The 13869-nt window shown below is 52.7% G+C and overlaps 2 protein-coding genes and 1 long non-coding RNA gene across 7 annotated transcripts in view; 2 read left to right on the top strand and 1 right to left on the bottom strand.

The window, feature by feature from the left end:
* The window catches only part of NEURL1B (neuralized E3 ubiquitin protein ligase 1B), a 33142-nt gene extending 29071 nt beyond the window's left edge, over positions 1 to 4071 (top strand). The window contains exon 5 of the mRNA XM_051793577.1: positions 205 to 4071. Coding sequence (XP_051649537.1) covers positions 205 to 449 — 245 coding nt within the window. The 3' untranslated portion in view covers positions 450 to 4071. The remainder of the gene's footprint in view (positions 1 to 204) is intronic.
* Positions 1 to 13869, top strand: part of LOC127473698 (uncharacterized) — a 901041-nt gene that overhangs the window by 591903 nt on the left and 295269 nt on the right. The gene's annotated exons all lie outside the window — the stretch shown is intronic.
* Positions 5875 to 13869, bottom strand: part of SH3PXD2B (SH3 and PX domains 2B) — a 69377-nt gene continuing 61382 nt past the window's right edge. For both annotated transcript variants that reach the window (XM_051793554.1, XM_051793556.1), the window contains 4 exons: positions 12959 to 13185; positions 12072 to 12121; positions 11732 to 11857; positions 5875 to 10852 (listed from right to left, as the gene is read on the bottom strand). In XM_051793554.1, coding sequence (XP_051649514.1) covers positions 9356 to 10852; positions 11732 to 11857; positions 12072 to 12121; positions 12959 to 13185 — 1900 coding nt within the window. In that variant the 3' untranslated portion in view covers positions 5875 to 9355. The remainder of the gene's footprint in view (positions 10853 to 11731; positions 11858 to 12071; positions 12122 to 12958; positions 13186 to 13869) is intronic.

Genomic DNA, 13869 nt, shown 5'->3' with positions numbered 1-13869 from the left:
GTGTAAAAAAGGGATAGCAGGCTCTGCCTGGAACTGTAACTGTGCTACTGGTTGGAATACACCAGGGTTGCTTGCCCAAACCAACCAGGCAGTGACTAAGGCAGGAAGAGCCTTAAAAACTGACTTGAGCGTGTGTGTTGATCAGTGTCAGGTTTGCACCGCTGTGGCGACTGAATTATCTCATTCCTTCCTCCTCTTTTGCAGTGACTGCTCCAAGCTCCCCCTTGAGCCCCCCCATCTCTCCTGTCTTCCCCCCTCCGGAGCCATCCAGCAGCAAGAACGGGGAATGCACCGTTTGCTTCGACAGCGAGGTGGACACGGTGATCTACACCTGCGGACACATGTGCCTCTGCAACACCTGCGGTCTTAAGCTGAAGAAGCAGCTCAACGCCTGCTGCCCAATCTGCCGACGGGTCATCAAAGATGTTATTAAAATATACCGCCCTTAGCGCCCGCCTCGGGCTGTAGGAAGGGGAACGCCGCTAGCAGTAACCACGCCTTTCCGTCCCTGCTTATGGGTTATCGTGCTGGTCAGTCGTTATCAAGTGGCTCGTTATCTGTGTTTCCTTATTTGACAGGTAGGGCACAATTCAGGGATAAAATTGAGCTGAGGATCATGTAGGGCCCAAAGGCATGGCCAGGCTGTGTGCCCACAGGCGAATCCGGGGAATCACGGTCTGCACCCGACCCAGCTGCAAATGAGAAATTTCCCCTGCAAAGGTTCTTTTTTCCCTCTTCCTGCTCCGGAGGAGGCTTGCTATGGTGTGGACCTGCAAGGGGAGGTTGCCATTTGGTCAATGCCAGGTGCCACTGGGCTTTCTGACCCCAAAACCTGAACAGCTCTGGGATGCTGCCAGATGCTTGTGCTGTGGTGGAACAAAATTAGGATAAGGCCCAGCGGGAGGGTTCAAAGTGGACAAAACTGATCTGGAAACGTCCTGCTTATCTGTATAAGGAGAACTAGCTAAAGCCAAATAGTAGCACAGCCAGATTCTCACTTGTTTGGGTTCTGTCCCCGTGAACAGGTTTCTGGGGTACATGGAGAAGCCAGTCTGGACATAGATAAAGCAGCTTTTGCTTTCTGTGGCAGAGCAGAGACTTTTGGCCAGGGAGGCTGAGACCTGGAGAGCTGCCATGGGGTAGCAGTGAGGAGCACAAGCCCACTGAGAGCCCAGCCAGCCCCAGCAGTGGGCAGCTATGAGGGGTGACTCAGGCCTGATGAAGCCATAATTTCCAGCCCATGGATGAGAGGAGTGTTTGGATGGGAACACTGCAATCCTGGCTGTGATGGTGTTTGCCATCTCCAGGCACACACACCTGCATTTTGCTCTGCCCTCTTGGCAGGTGGCACAGCTGCCATGTTACCCCATCCTGCCTGGCTAGACCTGTCCTAGACCTTCCCCCGCAGCCAGTGCCATGGCAGGGCTCAGCTTTCCTCCTGCCCCACCATGGGGACTTTTTGGAGCCTGTGGTGAGAAATTAATTTCTGACCCAGTCCCAGCAGGCTCACCTTTTTTCTGAGGACTATATGTGTGCTGATCTTACCTGCTCTTTCTCCTGCCTTTCCTTGTTTTCCAGCACAGCTGGGTCTCAACAGTAGATGAGAACTTGTTGAGAAAAACAGGGATCTATCTCACTTGGCTTTACTTAGGAGTAGGAAAGAAAAAGGCTCTGGGGCTATTAGTAGATGTTGGGACTTAAAAGGTAAATGGGTTTCAGGTGTGATGTTACAGCTACAGGCAGCAGCTAGATGAGCTGAGCAGCATTTGAGTGAGCAGCACCAGGACTGGTGTGAGGAGCTTAGTGTCCTCCTCCCTGCTGCTCCATTAGGAGCTACCCTCCATTCTCTGTCCTCTGCCCTCTGCCCACTTGCACAGCTCCTGTCCAGTCCTTCAGCCTGAGCCTGACCAGCTTCCAGCTGGTCCAAGAGGGAAAAAGAGAGAGGATGCAAATGGGAGGATGAGAGAGGGGCTGGTACTGCAGCTCAGTGACCGTGTGCTACCAAGTGCATAAGAATGGCTTTTTCAGAAAGGTGCAATTTTAGTCCGAAAAAGAAAAAGCAGAATAGCAACTCCTGTACATTTCAGGGCTTCTGGGCACAGAGGGGCAGCCTGAGGTTGTCAGTGCCTGTCACCTTGCCTGGCCATTTCCTCTCTCCTCCAAGGTGCAGGTAGCTGTGGGTGCACAGCCCTCTCCTGGTGCTGCTGCCCAGGTGGTGGTTTGGCTGTGCCAGGAGAGCTGTGTTTGGTTACTGACCAGCAGCCAGCCCTGTGCTGCCATTGTGGAGAGCACACCCAGGAGAGCAGTTCATTCTCTTCCTGCAGCGGGCTGTGCCTGCCAGTTCACAGAGCATGGGGAAACCTTTTGTTTTTAATTTTAAGAACTGATGAACATTTTAATTAAGTGTATTAATGAGAGGCTGCTGTAGAGTGAGATCTCTCAGCCATTGCCCTGCTGCATCAGCACAAGGGCCCACTGACTTTGCAGAGCCCTTTTTGGAAACCTGGCTGATGGCACTGGCTGTGCCACTGCTGAGTGTGCTCAGCCCTCAGCAGAGCCACTCGCACCGCAATTGCGGCATGAGTTCACTCACACCTTTACTGAAGGAGGTAGCAAGGGCAGCTTCCCTGCATTTGGAGCCTTGTCTGGACCTCCTGGCTGCCCTCTGCCCAGGCATTGCCTTCCTAGAGACCTCCCAGGTGCCACACTGGCAGATCAGAGTCCGGCTGCAGTGGGTGGGCACAGCACCAAGGGCACGACGATGGCAGGGTATGTCAGCATGGGATGAAGGGCCAGGCAGGTCAGTGCCTGCCTGGGGACAGGCTGCAGTGGGAAGCCTTTGCATCTTGAGGAATTCAAGGAAAGCTGTCAGAATCCACTCACTGCGAGCGATGCCAGCCTGGATCAGATCTGGGCTTGTGAGCACCAGTGGCCATTCCCAGGGCTGCTGTCCCGGTTTCAGGGGTGCCCAGTCCCTTTGGTCACTGCACAGCCACACCAGCAGAGCAGAGTCCGTTTGCTTGGCCGACACCTCAGGTCCTCAGTGAGCAGGATTGGTGCACGCCTGGGGTGGGGTTTATTTTGGTTTAGCTCTCTTTTGTATTTTTAAGCCAGCAAGGAGAAATACCAAATCCACCCCAGGCTGGGCCTGAGCTGTTCAGGACACATTGCAGAGGCTGAATTTTTGCTGTAGCAGCCAAGACCAGTTTCCAGAAGGGCAGCACCCAGTGATGCCAGCAAGGGAACCAGCTCAGACAGCATCTGGAGCACGGCTGAGCAGCAAACAGGACATGAGAGCAGTGGATGTGCCACCCTGCCTATCTGAGAGCAATGGGAATTTTCCAAAATAGGCCTCAAAAAAAAATGTCCGGGAAAAGGTAGCCTCTTTCAGATTTAATTGTTAGTATTCGTATTGCTATTTTTTTTAAACAGTCCAATGATATATTATTTGTACAGAAGATCTGTTTGTGCCTTATAAGGGTGTCTGTGCACTTTTTATCCTTTTTAAAGCAACTTTTAAAAAGAAAAAAAAAAGATGGGGGAGAAAACAGCACAGATCAATGGTAGTTTTTTAGAATTTTGTGTTCACTGAGAATCCTGCTTTATATATATATATATGTGTGTGTGTGTATACATATATATATATATACTGGAGTGAAAAAGTGTTTATTTCCATGGATTTTTTTCCCCCTCTCCTCCTTAACCTCTTTGTTTAAAAATTTTAAAAAAAGGAAGAAAGGAAGGAAGAAAGAGATGAGATTGGGGAACTCTTTTACCTTCCCCCTTTCTGAGACAGTTACTCTCTTGTCGTTACCTTTATGATTCAATACTGTGACCTGTACATCTTGTTTAAGCTGAATCAGATTTTGGACCTCTGTATTAGGCTTTTCAAGCAAATCATCTGGGGGACCGGGGGAGGGAGGGCATCGCACGAGGGGGGGAACTGCACTTCTACATGTCAGTACTCTATAGCGTTGTGTTCAGTGCTGTGTGTTTTACTTTTGTCCATTTACCTGTTTTACATTAATATAATTTTACTTGTTTATGAAACAAATAAAACTTTGGCTTGTACAGAGTGCTCCAGAATGTTTAAAAGAGCTTGAGCCGGGGAGTGATTTGCAGAGCATGGCAATACTGATCCAGAGAGGAAGGGTCAGGGCAGCTCTCTTCATCTGCTTAAAAAAAAAAAAAAGACACTTTACATACCTCTCATGAGCTGTGTTTTGCTTCTGGGAGTCACAGCCCAGTGGCTGCTCAGTCCCTTGATGGGCTGGGAAGCGTAAGAGGGTTTTCTGGCTACCTTAACTTTGCAAACACTAGAAAGTTTGGCAGGCAGGGTGTATTTTAGGGCTACAGAGGTGAAAGGGTTCAGTGGTAGATGCCATCAGGAAGTGCCCCGAATTTCTTACCCAATCTCAAGCAAGGCAGCTGCCAGCCTGATCCCTCTCCTGTGCCTGTGCTGGGGCTGTGGCAGCCTGGGGACTGTGGGTGGCCAGAGAGGGGTGATGCAAACACAGCAGAAGGGCTGGCCTGGCTCTTTATTTCACAAGCAGAGGCCAACAGAAGGCTGCTCTGTAAACTGTTTATATCCCGAAATGTGGCCTGCTGAAGCCAGATACCAGTCAGGCAGCCTCAGATGTGGTTTAATGTGGAGTGGAAAAATTCATTCATAACTCTGCCCTGGCAAGCACACAGCCAGAGTTAAGTGTTCACACGAAACCCTTCACTCGCTACAGGTGGTGAGGGAGCCTGACAGTGGCTATTTATACTAAAATGCCTTTTTTATACACTCTGTTGCCCCACTTTATCCACAGAGCTGATCCTTCTGAGATGCCAACAGGCCAATGCTGCCAGTCTCAGGCCATGGAGCAGCTCTGCACCACAGATGTGATGACCTTTTCCAGCCTCTGCTGGCCCAAACCCCAGGGAGAGCGTGGAGAACCACTACCCACTCCCACCCCCTGCACCTGGGTGCTGTGACACAGGTATGAGCTGAAACTGAGCCTCCCACGGCCAAAGCCCAGCTCTGTGCCAGCACAGCAGATCTGGGCAGCAGCTGGCACTGCTCAGTGCCCAAGATGGGCTGGGCCCCACATGGCCATGCTAATGCAGTACTCCAGGTTATGTCACAGGCCCCGAATTTCTCCTTGGTGCACTCACCTGCTGCAGGGTGGCAAGTGGCAGCATCAGGGCGGGTGCTGGGGTGCTGATGGACAAGCCCTGGACGGAGTGTGGGTGGGCAGACACCTGGTCATGGCATGGGGCACGTGCTGCAGGCAGCTGAGTGAACACAGCCATCAGGTGAAGCAAGGTGGGCCCTGATGCTACATGATTGATAACATTATTTGAATGAGATTAAATTCTTCCCCATCCTCTGATTATACTGATAGGGGAATCAGTTCCCAAGTTTGAAGAAGTGGAGTGAAATAGGTCTGATTGTTCCAGGACTTACTCCTACAAGTGGCTGGGACTATTCTTTTGTTTCAACAGAAGCAAAGGAGAGAATTCCTTGGCACTCTTTGCTGCCAATCCAGAGGCACCGGGCTGGTACCTGCTGCCTGCACAGCCCTGCTGGGGGTCCTTGGCACCTGACAGCTGAGGGTGTGCATGGACAGGGCTTGCATGTCCCAAGCTGGCAGGTGGTCAGCTGGGCCAGTACAAGCTGCTCATCCATGTCTTTTTTCCCCTCACTTCTTTCCCACTCCTTATGAAGCACTGCCTGTGTGCAACACCATAGCCTTCTGTCAGGCACTTGGGCTTTGGAGTCCAATCCTTCTTTTCCCTGAGCCTTGCAGCTCCATTCCCTGGCCAGCCTGAACCCCCGAGAGCCCCTCCTGAGGATGGGTAGTCCCTCTCTCTCTCCCTCCCCCCACTTCCCCAAAATCACCAGACTCTGCTGCCTTGAGGTCACAGTAACACAACTGCTGCACTACACCAGCTCATTTGCTGGGACACCCATCAAAGTTTGGGCAAGACCCAAGGATCTGCCAGGGTACCCATAACCCTCACCACTCCCAGGCACTGCTGTATGTGGGAGCACAGCCACAGCTGCCAGGGCAGGAGAGCAGCACACCACGTTGCACCCCAGAATTACACCAGCCTCACACAGGTTCACTAAGGTGCTTGAAACCAGTCAAGCAGTTTCTTTTTATTTCTTAAAAAAAAGAAAACAACCCTCCCTTACCCCCCCCCAAAAAAAAATCCTAAACCCACCAAATAAAATAAAAAAAAAAATCCATCCCATAAAGGTGAAAGTATAGATAGGCATGTACACAGCTACATCTACCTTCTGCTGCCCCCCACCCACCCACAGTAATGTAGATTTATATGCACTTACATAATATAGCGAGACATGGACAAACAAATGGGTTTTGGGAGGTTTAGGGAGCCTGTGAGGAGCAGGGCACAGCAGGGCTGACAGCCTGCTGGGGATGTGCCAAACTGTGGCGTGTCCCCAACACCTGGCTCGTGGGCCCCAAGCCATGGCAATGCCCCCCCTTGTCACAAACCCTGACCCTGGCACTGCAGTGGGTGGTTGGGCATTGGCTGATGGGGTGATGCACCCCGTGGCCAAGCTCGGGGTACTCGTGGTTGCCCTCCTCCTCCTCACGAGGTAGTCGGGGAGCTCGGCCGCATGTGACGTGCAAAGTACAGAGAGGCACGGCCTGGCTTGGGGCACACATGGCTGAACTGGGGGACAGGTATCAGATGGGGGGCAGAGCCCTGCCAGCCCAATGGCTCTTGGCATCTTCCCGACTGGAGTTGTCCAGCCTATAGTCCCTTCGCAGACAGAAGAGTGGTAGGAAGGGGTAAGGCTGCAGGTGTCAGCACATACTGAGTGTGATCCCTGCCCTCTTGGAAGCTCTTTGGGAACAAGGGAGCGATCCTGTCACGTGCTCAATGAGCCAAATACAGTACTTGTGTTAGCAAAATGAAGCACTACCAGTTCTGAGGTTCAGTCTGGGAGGGAAGCGGGAATAGCCCTCATTTAGTGCGGAGGTCACACAAACAACACAGTCCTCTCTGAGGAAAGCCAGGGCAGTGACGTCTCAGAGAGAGCAATAAGAGGCAATTCTGAGATTAAAAGGCTGTTCAGCAAAGACAGAGCAAGGACACAATGCCTGAGAAAAGGACACACAGCCCCTTCACTCCTGCAAGAAACTACCAGAGCGGACTGGGGGATACAGGTCTAGCCCCTTCCTCAGATACAGAGAGGGCTGGATTTGGCTGACAAGCAGCTCTGGCTTAACTCATCCTGTCCCCACTCCTTTCCAAAGCAGAAGGGCTTTACTGGAGCAAGTGATGTGCAGAGTGAAGGCAGTGTTGCTCCCCCAACCCACCCTGCAACTCTCCTGGGAGCACATCAACAACTCAAAATGTGCCACACAAGGAGCTTTGTTAATGGATTGGGTTGCAAATGGATCACTTATTGCCAGCTCAGGTGAGTCACTCTGATCAGAGGCTGATGTGCCACCAGAAAAAACTGCAGGTGAGAGCAAGAGGAATCAAGGGGAGAATGGGGTGCATGAATTCCCATGGCTAAAATTGAATCTTGGGGCTTCTGGATTTTAGACCGTACTGGGATGGTCAGGACTTCTCTATTAGATCTAACCAGCGCTGGGACAAACTGCTCCATCACTGTCCCAGAACAATCCTGGCCACAGGCACCACCATTTTCATCCTATATGCAGACAGAGGGATCTTCAACTCTACATTTTCAGGCTAGAAAATATGAGACAGAGAAGGAAGCAAGCATTTTGGGGAGTGGAGAACACTGCTTCAATTCTGCCAGCCTCAAATTAGAGGGAAAACTGTAATTATTTTCAGCAGCAAAATAATGTGGCTGCAGTAATCACACTTGCAATTAGACCAGAGAGGGCAACAGGGCTTGGTCAACACAAAACCTAACCCTGCCTTGGCTGGGGGGTGGGACTGGATAACCTCCAGATGTCTCTTCCAACCTGAACTATTCTGTGATTCTATGAAACCCACCAAGAGCCAGATTTAAAGCTCTTCTGGACAGAAATGCGGCCCTGAACCTGCAAGTTAGACAAGGACAGAAGGAAAGAAATTGGCACTGGGGAATGACAGCTCATCCATGCTCATCCTCCTGCTGGGATAAGCAACACTGTGGGCAAGATTAGGCTTGGCAGGCAAGGATGTCAGCACTGAAAAATCCCAAGCTCTGCTTGACCTGAAGCTCCCCAAGCAACCTGTCACACAGCGTGAAATGAAAGGACCTGGAAGACAGGCAGGTGGGGTGACAAACAAGGTAAGCAGCCCCTGAGCACCAGACACACCTCACAACTGGTTGTGATGAGGAGCTGAACTCCCACATTCTGGATTGCACTTGATAATATCAGCACCTATGGAAGGACCCACCTCCTGGCTGCTGCCCGCCAGCCCGGGGAAGCTCAGTGGGTCGTGGGAAGGGGTGGTCCCCTATTAGTCCAACAAGCTGGGCAGTCGGTGTGGGAAGGAAAGCAAAGCATCCCTTTTCCAGGGCTTTTGGGGTCATTTTGGTCCTCTGTGCCTTGCATAGTATTCTTCACCAAAACCCCTCTGACGTTTGGTTGTGGTACTGCAGGGGAGAAGCCTGCATGGTGTCCTGGATCAGCACGGAGAGGACCTGTTGGACGAGTGTGAGTGGATTTCTCTCCATTTTTTTCCATCAGGAGGATGTTTAAGTTAACACTTGTTGTCACAGAGCAGGGAGGGTCCTGTGGCATTTGTGGGTGGAGCAAGGCACAGCCCTTAACTGGGCAATGCCTGTGCCTGCACGTGCAGACAGAGCTATAGGGACCCTGTTCTCAGCAATCATTCCTCCTTTTGGCCACATTCCCTATGGCTCTGGCACACACCTGGACTAAGCAAGGTGACCTACAACATTTAACTGTGACCCTGAGCTTCAGGGAAAGGCAAATTCTTTTGTGCAGCCAGATTTCCTTTGTTGGTACCATTCCACCCATAAATCTTTGTTGGTACCATTCATGGTACAGGTGGCAAAATGTTTATCAAAGTCCATCTCCTGAGCACAGAGAACCATGGGAGCCATCATACACCATGAAGCTTGGCCAGGACAGCTCCAGCTGCATGTCTGGGCTGCCAGGATGGCACAGGAGCCTAGTCCTTGGGAGAATGTGGGGAGGAGGGTGGGTGGGAGCAAATGGGTGGGGAGGGGAGGCCAAGCTGCTTCCTCCATGCTGCCGCCAACAGGCACCAGCTGGGATGCGTGGGATCTCAATTATTATCTTTCCTTTTAAAGCCAGCCTCACAGAAAACTATAAATTAATCTGCTAATTAAATACTCAGGTGAGAGACCAGGGAACCTCCAGCCGTGCAAGCAGAGGAGTGGCTACGGCTTCTTCCGCAGGTAATTGGAAGGGATCCAGCCCTCCCAGCACGGCCCCCCCGTCAGGACCTTGCAAAACCACCAGCCACTGCTGTTCTTCTCACGAACTTCAAACAAAGTCCCTTCTTTAAAGCTGTTGGTCTCCTCGTCGCCTTCAAAATCCGCCACTGCCACATAGAGAGCTTCCCTGGTAATATCCAGGCTGGAGACAGGGGCTGAGGTCCTCTCCCTGGGCTCCCCTCTCTCCACTGGTTTGGAAATGACCTTTGGGCTTACGCTGCTTTTTGCTTTGGCTTCATCTTGGATGGAGGCAGAGAGGAAGGGCTTGGCTTTTGGAGGAACCAGCATGGGCCTCCCTGGCACTGCAGATGACCTGATTTCAGGCGCTTCCCGTGCTGGGGCCCTCAGCTCCACTGCGGGGCCAGGGGCAGGACCCCCTATTTTCTTGGGGGGGGGTGGTCTGCGAGGTGGCACAACGGGGCGCTGTGGTGGGGCGTCCCTGGCACACGGGGTGTTTGCTGGGCCCAGGGGAGATTTGGGCAGTGCCTCTTTTGTGGTATAGCTGTCCAGCTTGGGCAGGGGCTTGCTCTCCATGCTTGGTCGCTCTGGAAACCTTCCAGGAGCCTCTGAAGAGACCACAGCACTGCTGAAGGAGATTTCACTGGCAGCAGTGTCCTGCTCGGAGGGCTTCTCTGGGCACTTGGCAGGTCTAAGCTTGCTCCGCAGGCTGCAAATGTCCAGTTTATCATCAGCTGGAGGTGGGTCTGTCCGGGGGGATGCAGCAGGCTTTGGCTTGATCTGAGGTCTAGACTTCAAGAACGGATTCTGGGTGATGGGCTCAGGTTTGTCCTCCACAGGCTCAGCTTTTGGCTTGGTTGGCTTGACAATGGGCCGGAGGTTTGGCTTCTTCACCTCCTTGGCTGACACCTTATGTCCACATTCCAGTCCCATTTCATTTTTCAGCTGGAACAGTTTGGCCTTCTCTGGTTTGAGCTCTGGCTTCTTGCTGTCCTTTGGGGCTGCCGACTGCTTGGGTGGGATCATGGGCAAAATCATGCCTGGGGGCTTGGGGGGAGGTCTCTGCCTCTCAAGTAACTCGCCTTCTGATTTAATGATGGACTCCTTCCTGGGCGGCAGGCTGGGCTTCTCCTCTGTGTCACGGTCCGAGATCTCCTCATAGCCCCCGGCAAAGGAAAGGTCCCCACTTTCGGGACCTTCCCGCCCCTTCCAGTCTTTGGCCCACCTTCCACTGCAGTCCGTACCGTTAGGAGGAGCCTCTGGCAGAGGACGGCACGGCCCTGTCGCCTCCTCGCTGCTGTTGCCATCGGCCGTGGCGTCACCGAGCCGGAGCTGGGCCATCTCGTTGGGGAGCGGAGCCAGGAAATTCGGCCGGGATGCATTGCTGGTTTTCTTGTACTTATCGATGAAGGTGGCAGGGGCCCAGCCTTCCTTCTCCTCGATCTGGATGTACCACCAGCCGCTCAGGTTCTTCTCAATAACCTGCCGAGGGGAAAGGAAACCTCAGACATCCATGTGGGATCCCTCTCTGCACAAAAGGGTGTCTCCGAAATGATGTCAGGGGGGCACACGGCCTTGGCGCTTCTCCAGCCAAAAACCATGGAATCACAGCACTGGCATCTAATGGGAGGGGAACCCGGTCATGACCTCTGCCAGGGAAGGAGAGCTGCGTGCCATGGAGCTGAGGAACGGAACAGCCGCGGCAAGGAGCTGTTTCCGAGCTGTTCCCCGGAGCGGGATGCCGGGTGCTGGCGGTGGCCACTGCGTGGCACTGTTGGAGCGATCAACCGGCAGCGATGCTGCACGGATCGGACACCGTCCAGTCTCTGCAGCTCCGGGAGTGGGGCTGAGGCCTGGGAGGGGCTGACTGGGGCAGCCCTAAAGGAAAATCCTCTTAGTGAGGGATAAATCACATCAGCACATGGAGAAAGCAAAATCCCATCTGCAGGAGGGATTCTGCCAGCAAAGAGGGTGTGCCAGGAAAGCAGTTCTGGAAGCGCTTTTAACTTTACACCTAGCCTAACCAAGGAAAAAACTACCATCTCTAACCTGATTTATGGTTTGGTTTTATTTTCCATTAGCTCTAACACAGCACCCATGACTGGGGGACGGGAGGCCACCAAGACCATCTTGGGCTCCAAAGTCTGGTGAGCTCATACAAGTTTCTCTCCCACTCTGATGTCAACATTACACAGAGGCAATCACATGTATCACAATGCCCATTTTTCATCCAGAATATCATGGTGAGCAGATCCTCCCTGCCTGGAAGGGGAGCTCCTGCCTGAAACAGGTCCCAGGGCAATGGGAGTCAGGAGCACCGCATTGATGTGAAGATAGGTGAAGGGAAGATGACAGTCTCACCTCTACTTTCATTCCTGCCTGGAAGCTGATGCCATCAGGAATGGTAGTCTGGAAATCAGCGATGGTGTAATATTCCTCTTCCACTTGAGGAGGGACAGGAGGTTTAGGCAGGTTCAAACCACGTGGCTGTGACCAGAAAAAAGGAAACCCATCAGTGTGTTTCTACAGCAGGTGTGACACAACATCCCCACAGCCCACCAGCCTACACAGACAGACACCAGCATGGCCAGGGACAGGGGCAAGATCTCAGGCAAAGAATAACCAGTGACCAGAGCTCCTTTTAGTGCTCTTCTCCCACTCCCTTTGCCATTGCTGCTCTCCTACATCAGCTGGCACTTACTATGGTGAGGTCTCGGCGAGGAGGTGGCCTCTGCCTCATCTTTGGTGACTCTGTGGAGGAAGAATTCCAGATGCTGTTGAGTTCCTGGCTTTTGGTCACGTGTGTGTTTGCAAAAGACAAGACAAAACAGACAGGCAAGGACCAAACCTGCCCCAGGGGAAAGAAACACAAAGGAAGAATCTGTCTCCCTAGCACTCTGAGTAGCAGAGGTCACCCAGGTTTCAAGGGAAGGTAAGGGAAAGGAAGGGAAAGGAAACCAGCTTTCAGTTGTTGCTGGGAAATGCATCTGAGGTGACTACATAAAACTGCTTTTGCGTTGCAGGACTGACCCAGAAGACCTGGCCTGAAGAAGGGTTACAATCATAGAACCACAGAATCACAGAACCACCTGGTTTGGAAGGTGGTTCTGGAAGGTGTGGAAGGTGTCTGTCCCCTGCCATGGGGACACCTTCCACTAGACCAGGTTGCTCCAAGCCCTGTCCAACCTGGCCTCACCACCCTCACAGGTAAAGAATTTCTTCCTAATATCCAATCTAAACCTACTCTCTGTCAGTTTGAAGCCATTTCTGCTTGTCCTTGTCACAACATGCTCTCGTAAAAAGTCCCTCTCCCTCTTTCTTGTAAGCTCTCTTCAGATACACTGGCTTCTGAGAGGAGAGCATCTCCAGATGAATCTGCAGCCTGGGAGGTGATCCCTGCTCCATTTGCTGACCCTCAGCAGGCCCCTGGGAAGTTCTGTGCTTGTGCCCCACCCGTGTGTGCAATGACACCCTTTAGGAGACCCGGCTGCAGAACTCACAGCCCCTGCAAGCCTCTGCCTGACGCCCCATTACCTCACTTGAAAGCTGCTGCAGCCACCACCCACCTGCCCCTGACCGGCCACTTACTGCGTCGGATGTCGGCGTTGGGCAGGGGGCGGCTGTCGAACCTCCCATCCCTCTGCCCAGCGAGCCCATCCTTCTCTCGGCTCGCCAACACCTGCTGCCGGGAGATGCCATCCAGATCCAAGGCACAGGAATGAGCGGAGGAGCCCGGCCCCAGCTTCTGTGAGAACATGTCTCCATTCCCCTTTTTGAGATAGGAGGCAGGGGCCCAGCCTTCCTGGCCCTGGTACCTGTTGGGGCAAGAATGGCAACATCACTGCACCCAAGTGGTGTGGAGCCATTGGACATCCCCGGAGCCAGAGCTCACATGTTGACTGAATGTACCATCTGTCCTGGGCAATACGAGCTCACTGGGTGCTCAGTGGCACATGGGCACCTGGAGAGTTCCAGTCATGACTAATGCTCCCACACAAGCTGGCCACAGCCAGCAGGACAAGGGCTGGGAACAGTGCAAAACCCCATTTTCTTTTCACCTCAGCAATGGCAGCAGTTAAGGAATGAAGCGCACTGGCAGGGGAAGCAGAGGGAAAAAGCAGAAGGCTGCTGCTGGATTGATGTACCTGGTCTTTGGAGAAAGCACAAGCCCTCTGCCTGAGCACCAGCAGCCTGGATCCCTTCCCTGCTCTAAATCCGTTTAGGAGAGACACCAGCCCCGTGACCTGATCAAAAAACCACATCCGCAGAGTCACCCTGCCATGCTGGAGACTCTCCCCGCTGGCTGGGCTGCAGCCACTACGTTCCGATGGCACCAACTACTGAGCTTGTAATAGCCTTTAGAGCTCTTGTGGCAGCTCTCCTCTGCTTAAATAGTCAATGGATGTGTTTCTGGGGCTGTGCTGCTGCCAAGACCACAGGTTCAATGCAAGGTTAAGAAAATTGCAGCAGTGCTCCCACTACGATCAAGTCCAGCCATT

The sequence above is a fragment of the Manacus candei genome, unplaced genomic scaffold (genome assembly GCF_025592945.1).
Source record: "Manacus candei isolate 608988 ecotype Guabito, Panama unplaced genomic scaffold, ASM2559294v1 h1tg000037l, whole genome shotgun sequence".
In the NCBI taxonomy this organism is placed as follows: Eukaryota; Metazoa; Chordata; class Aves; order Passeriformes; family Pipridae; genus Manacus; species Manacus candei.
This window is presented reverse-complemented; position numbering and strand designations above follow the sequence as displayed.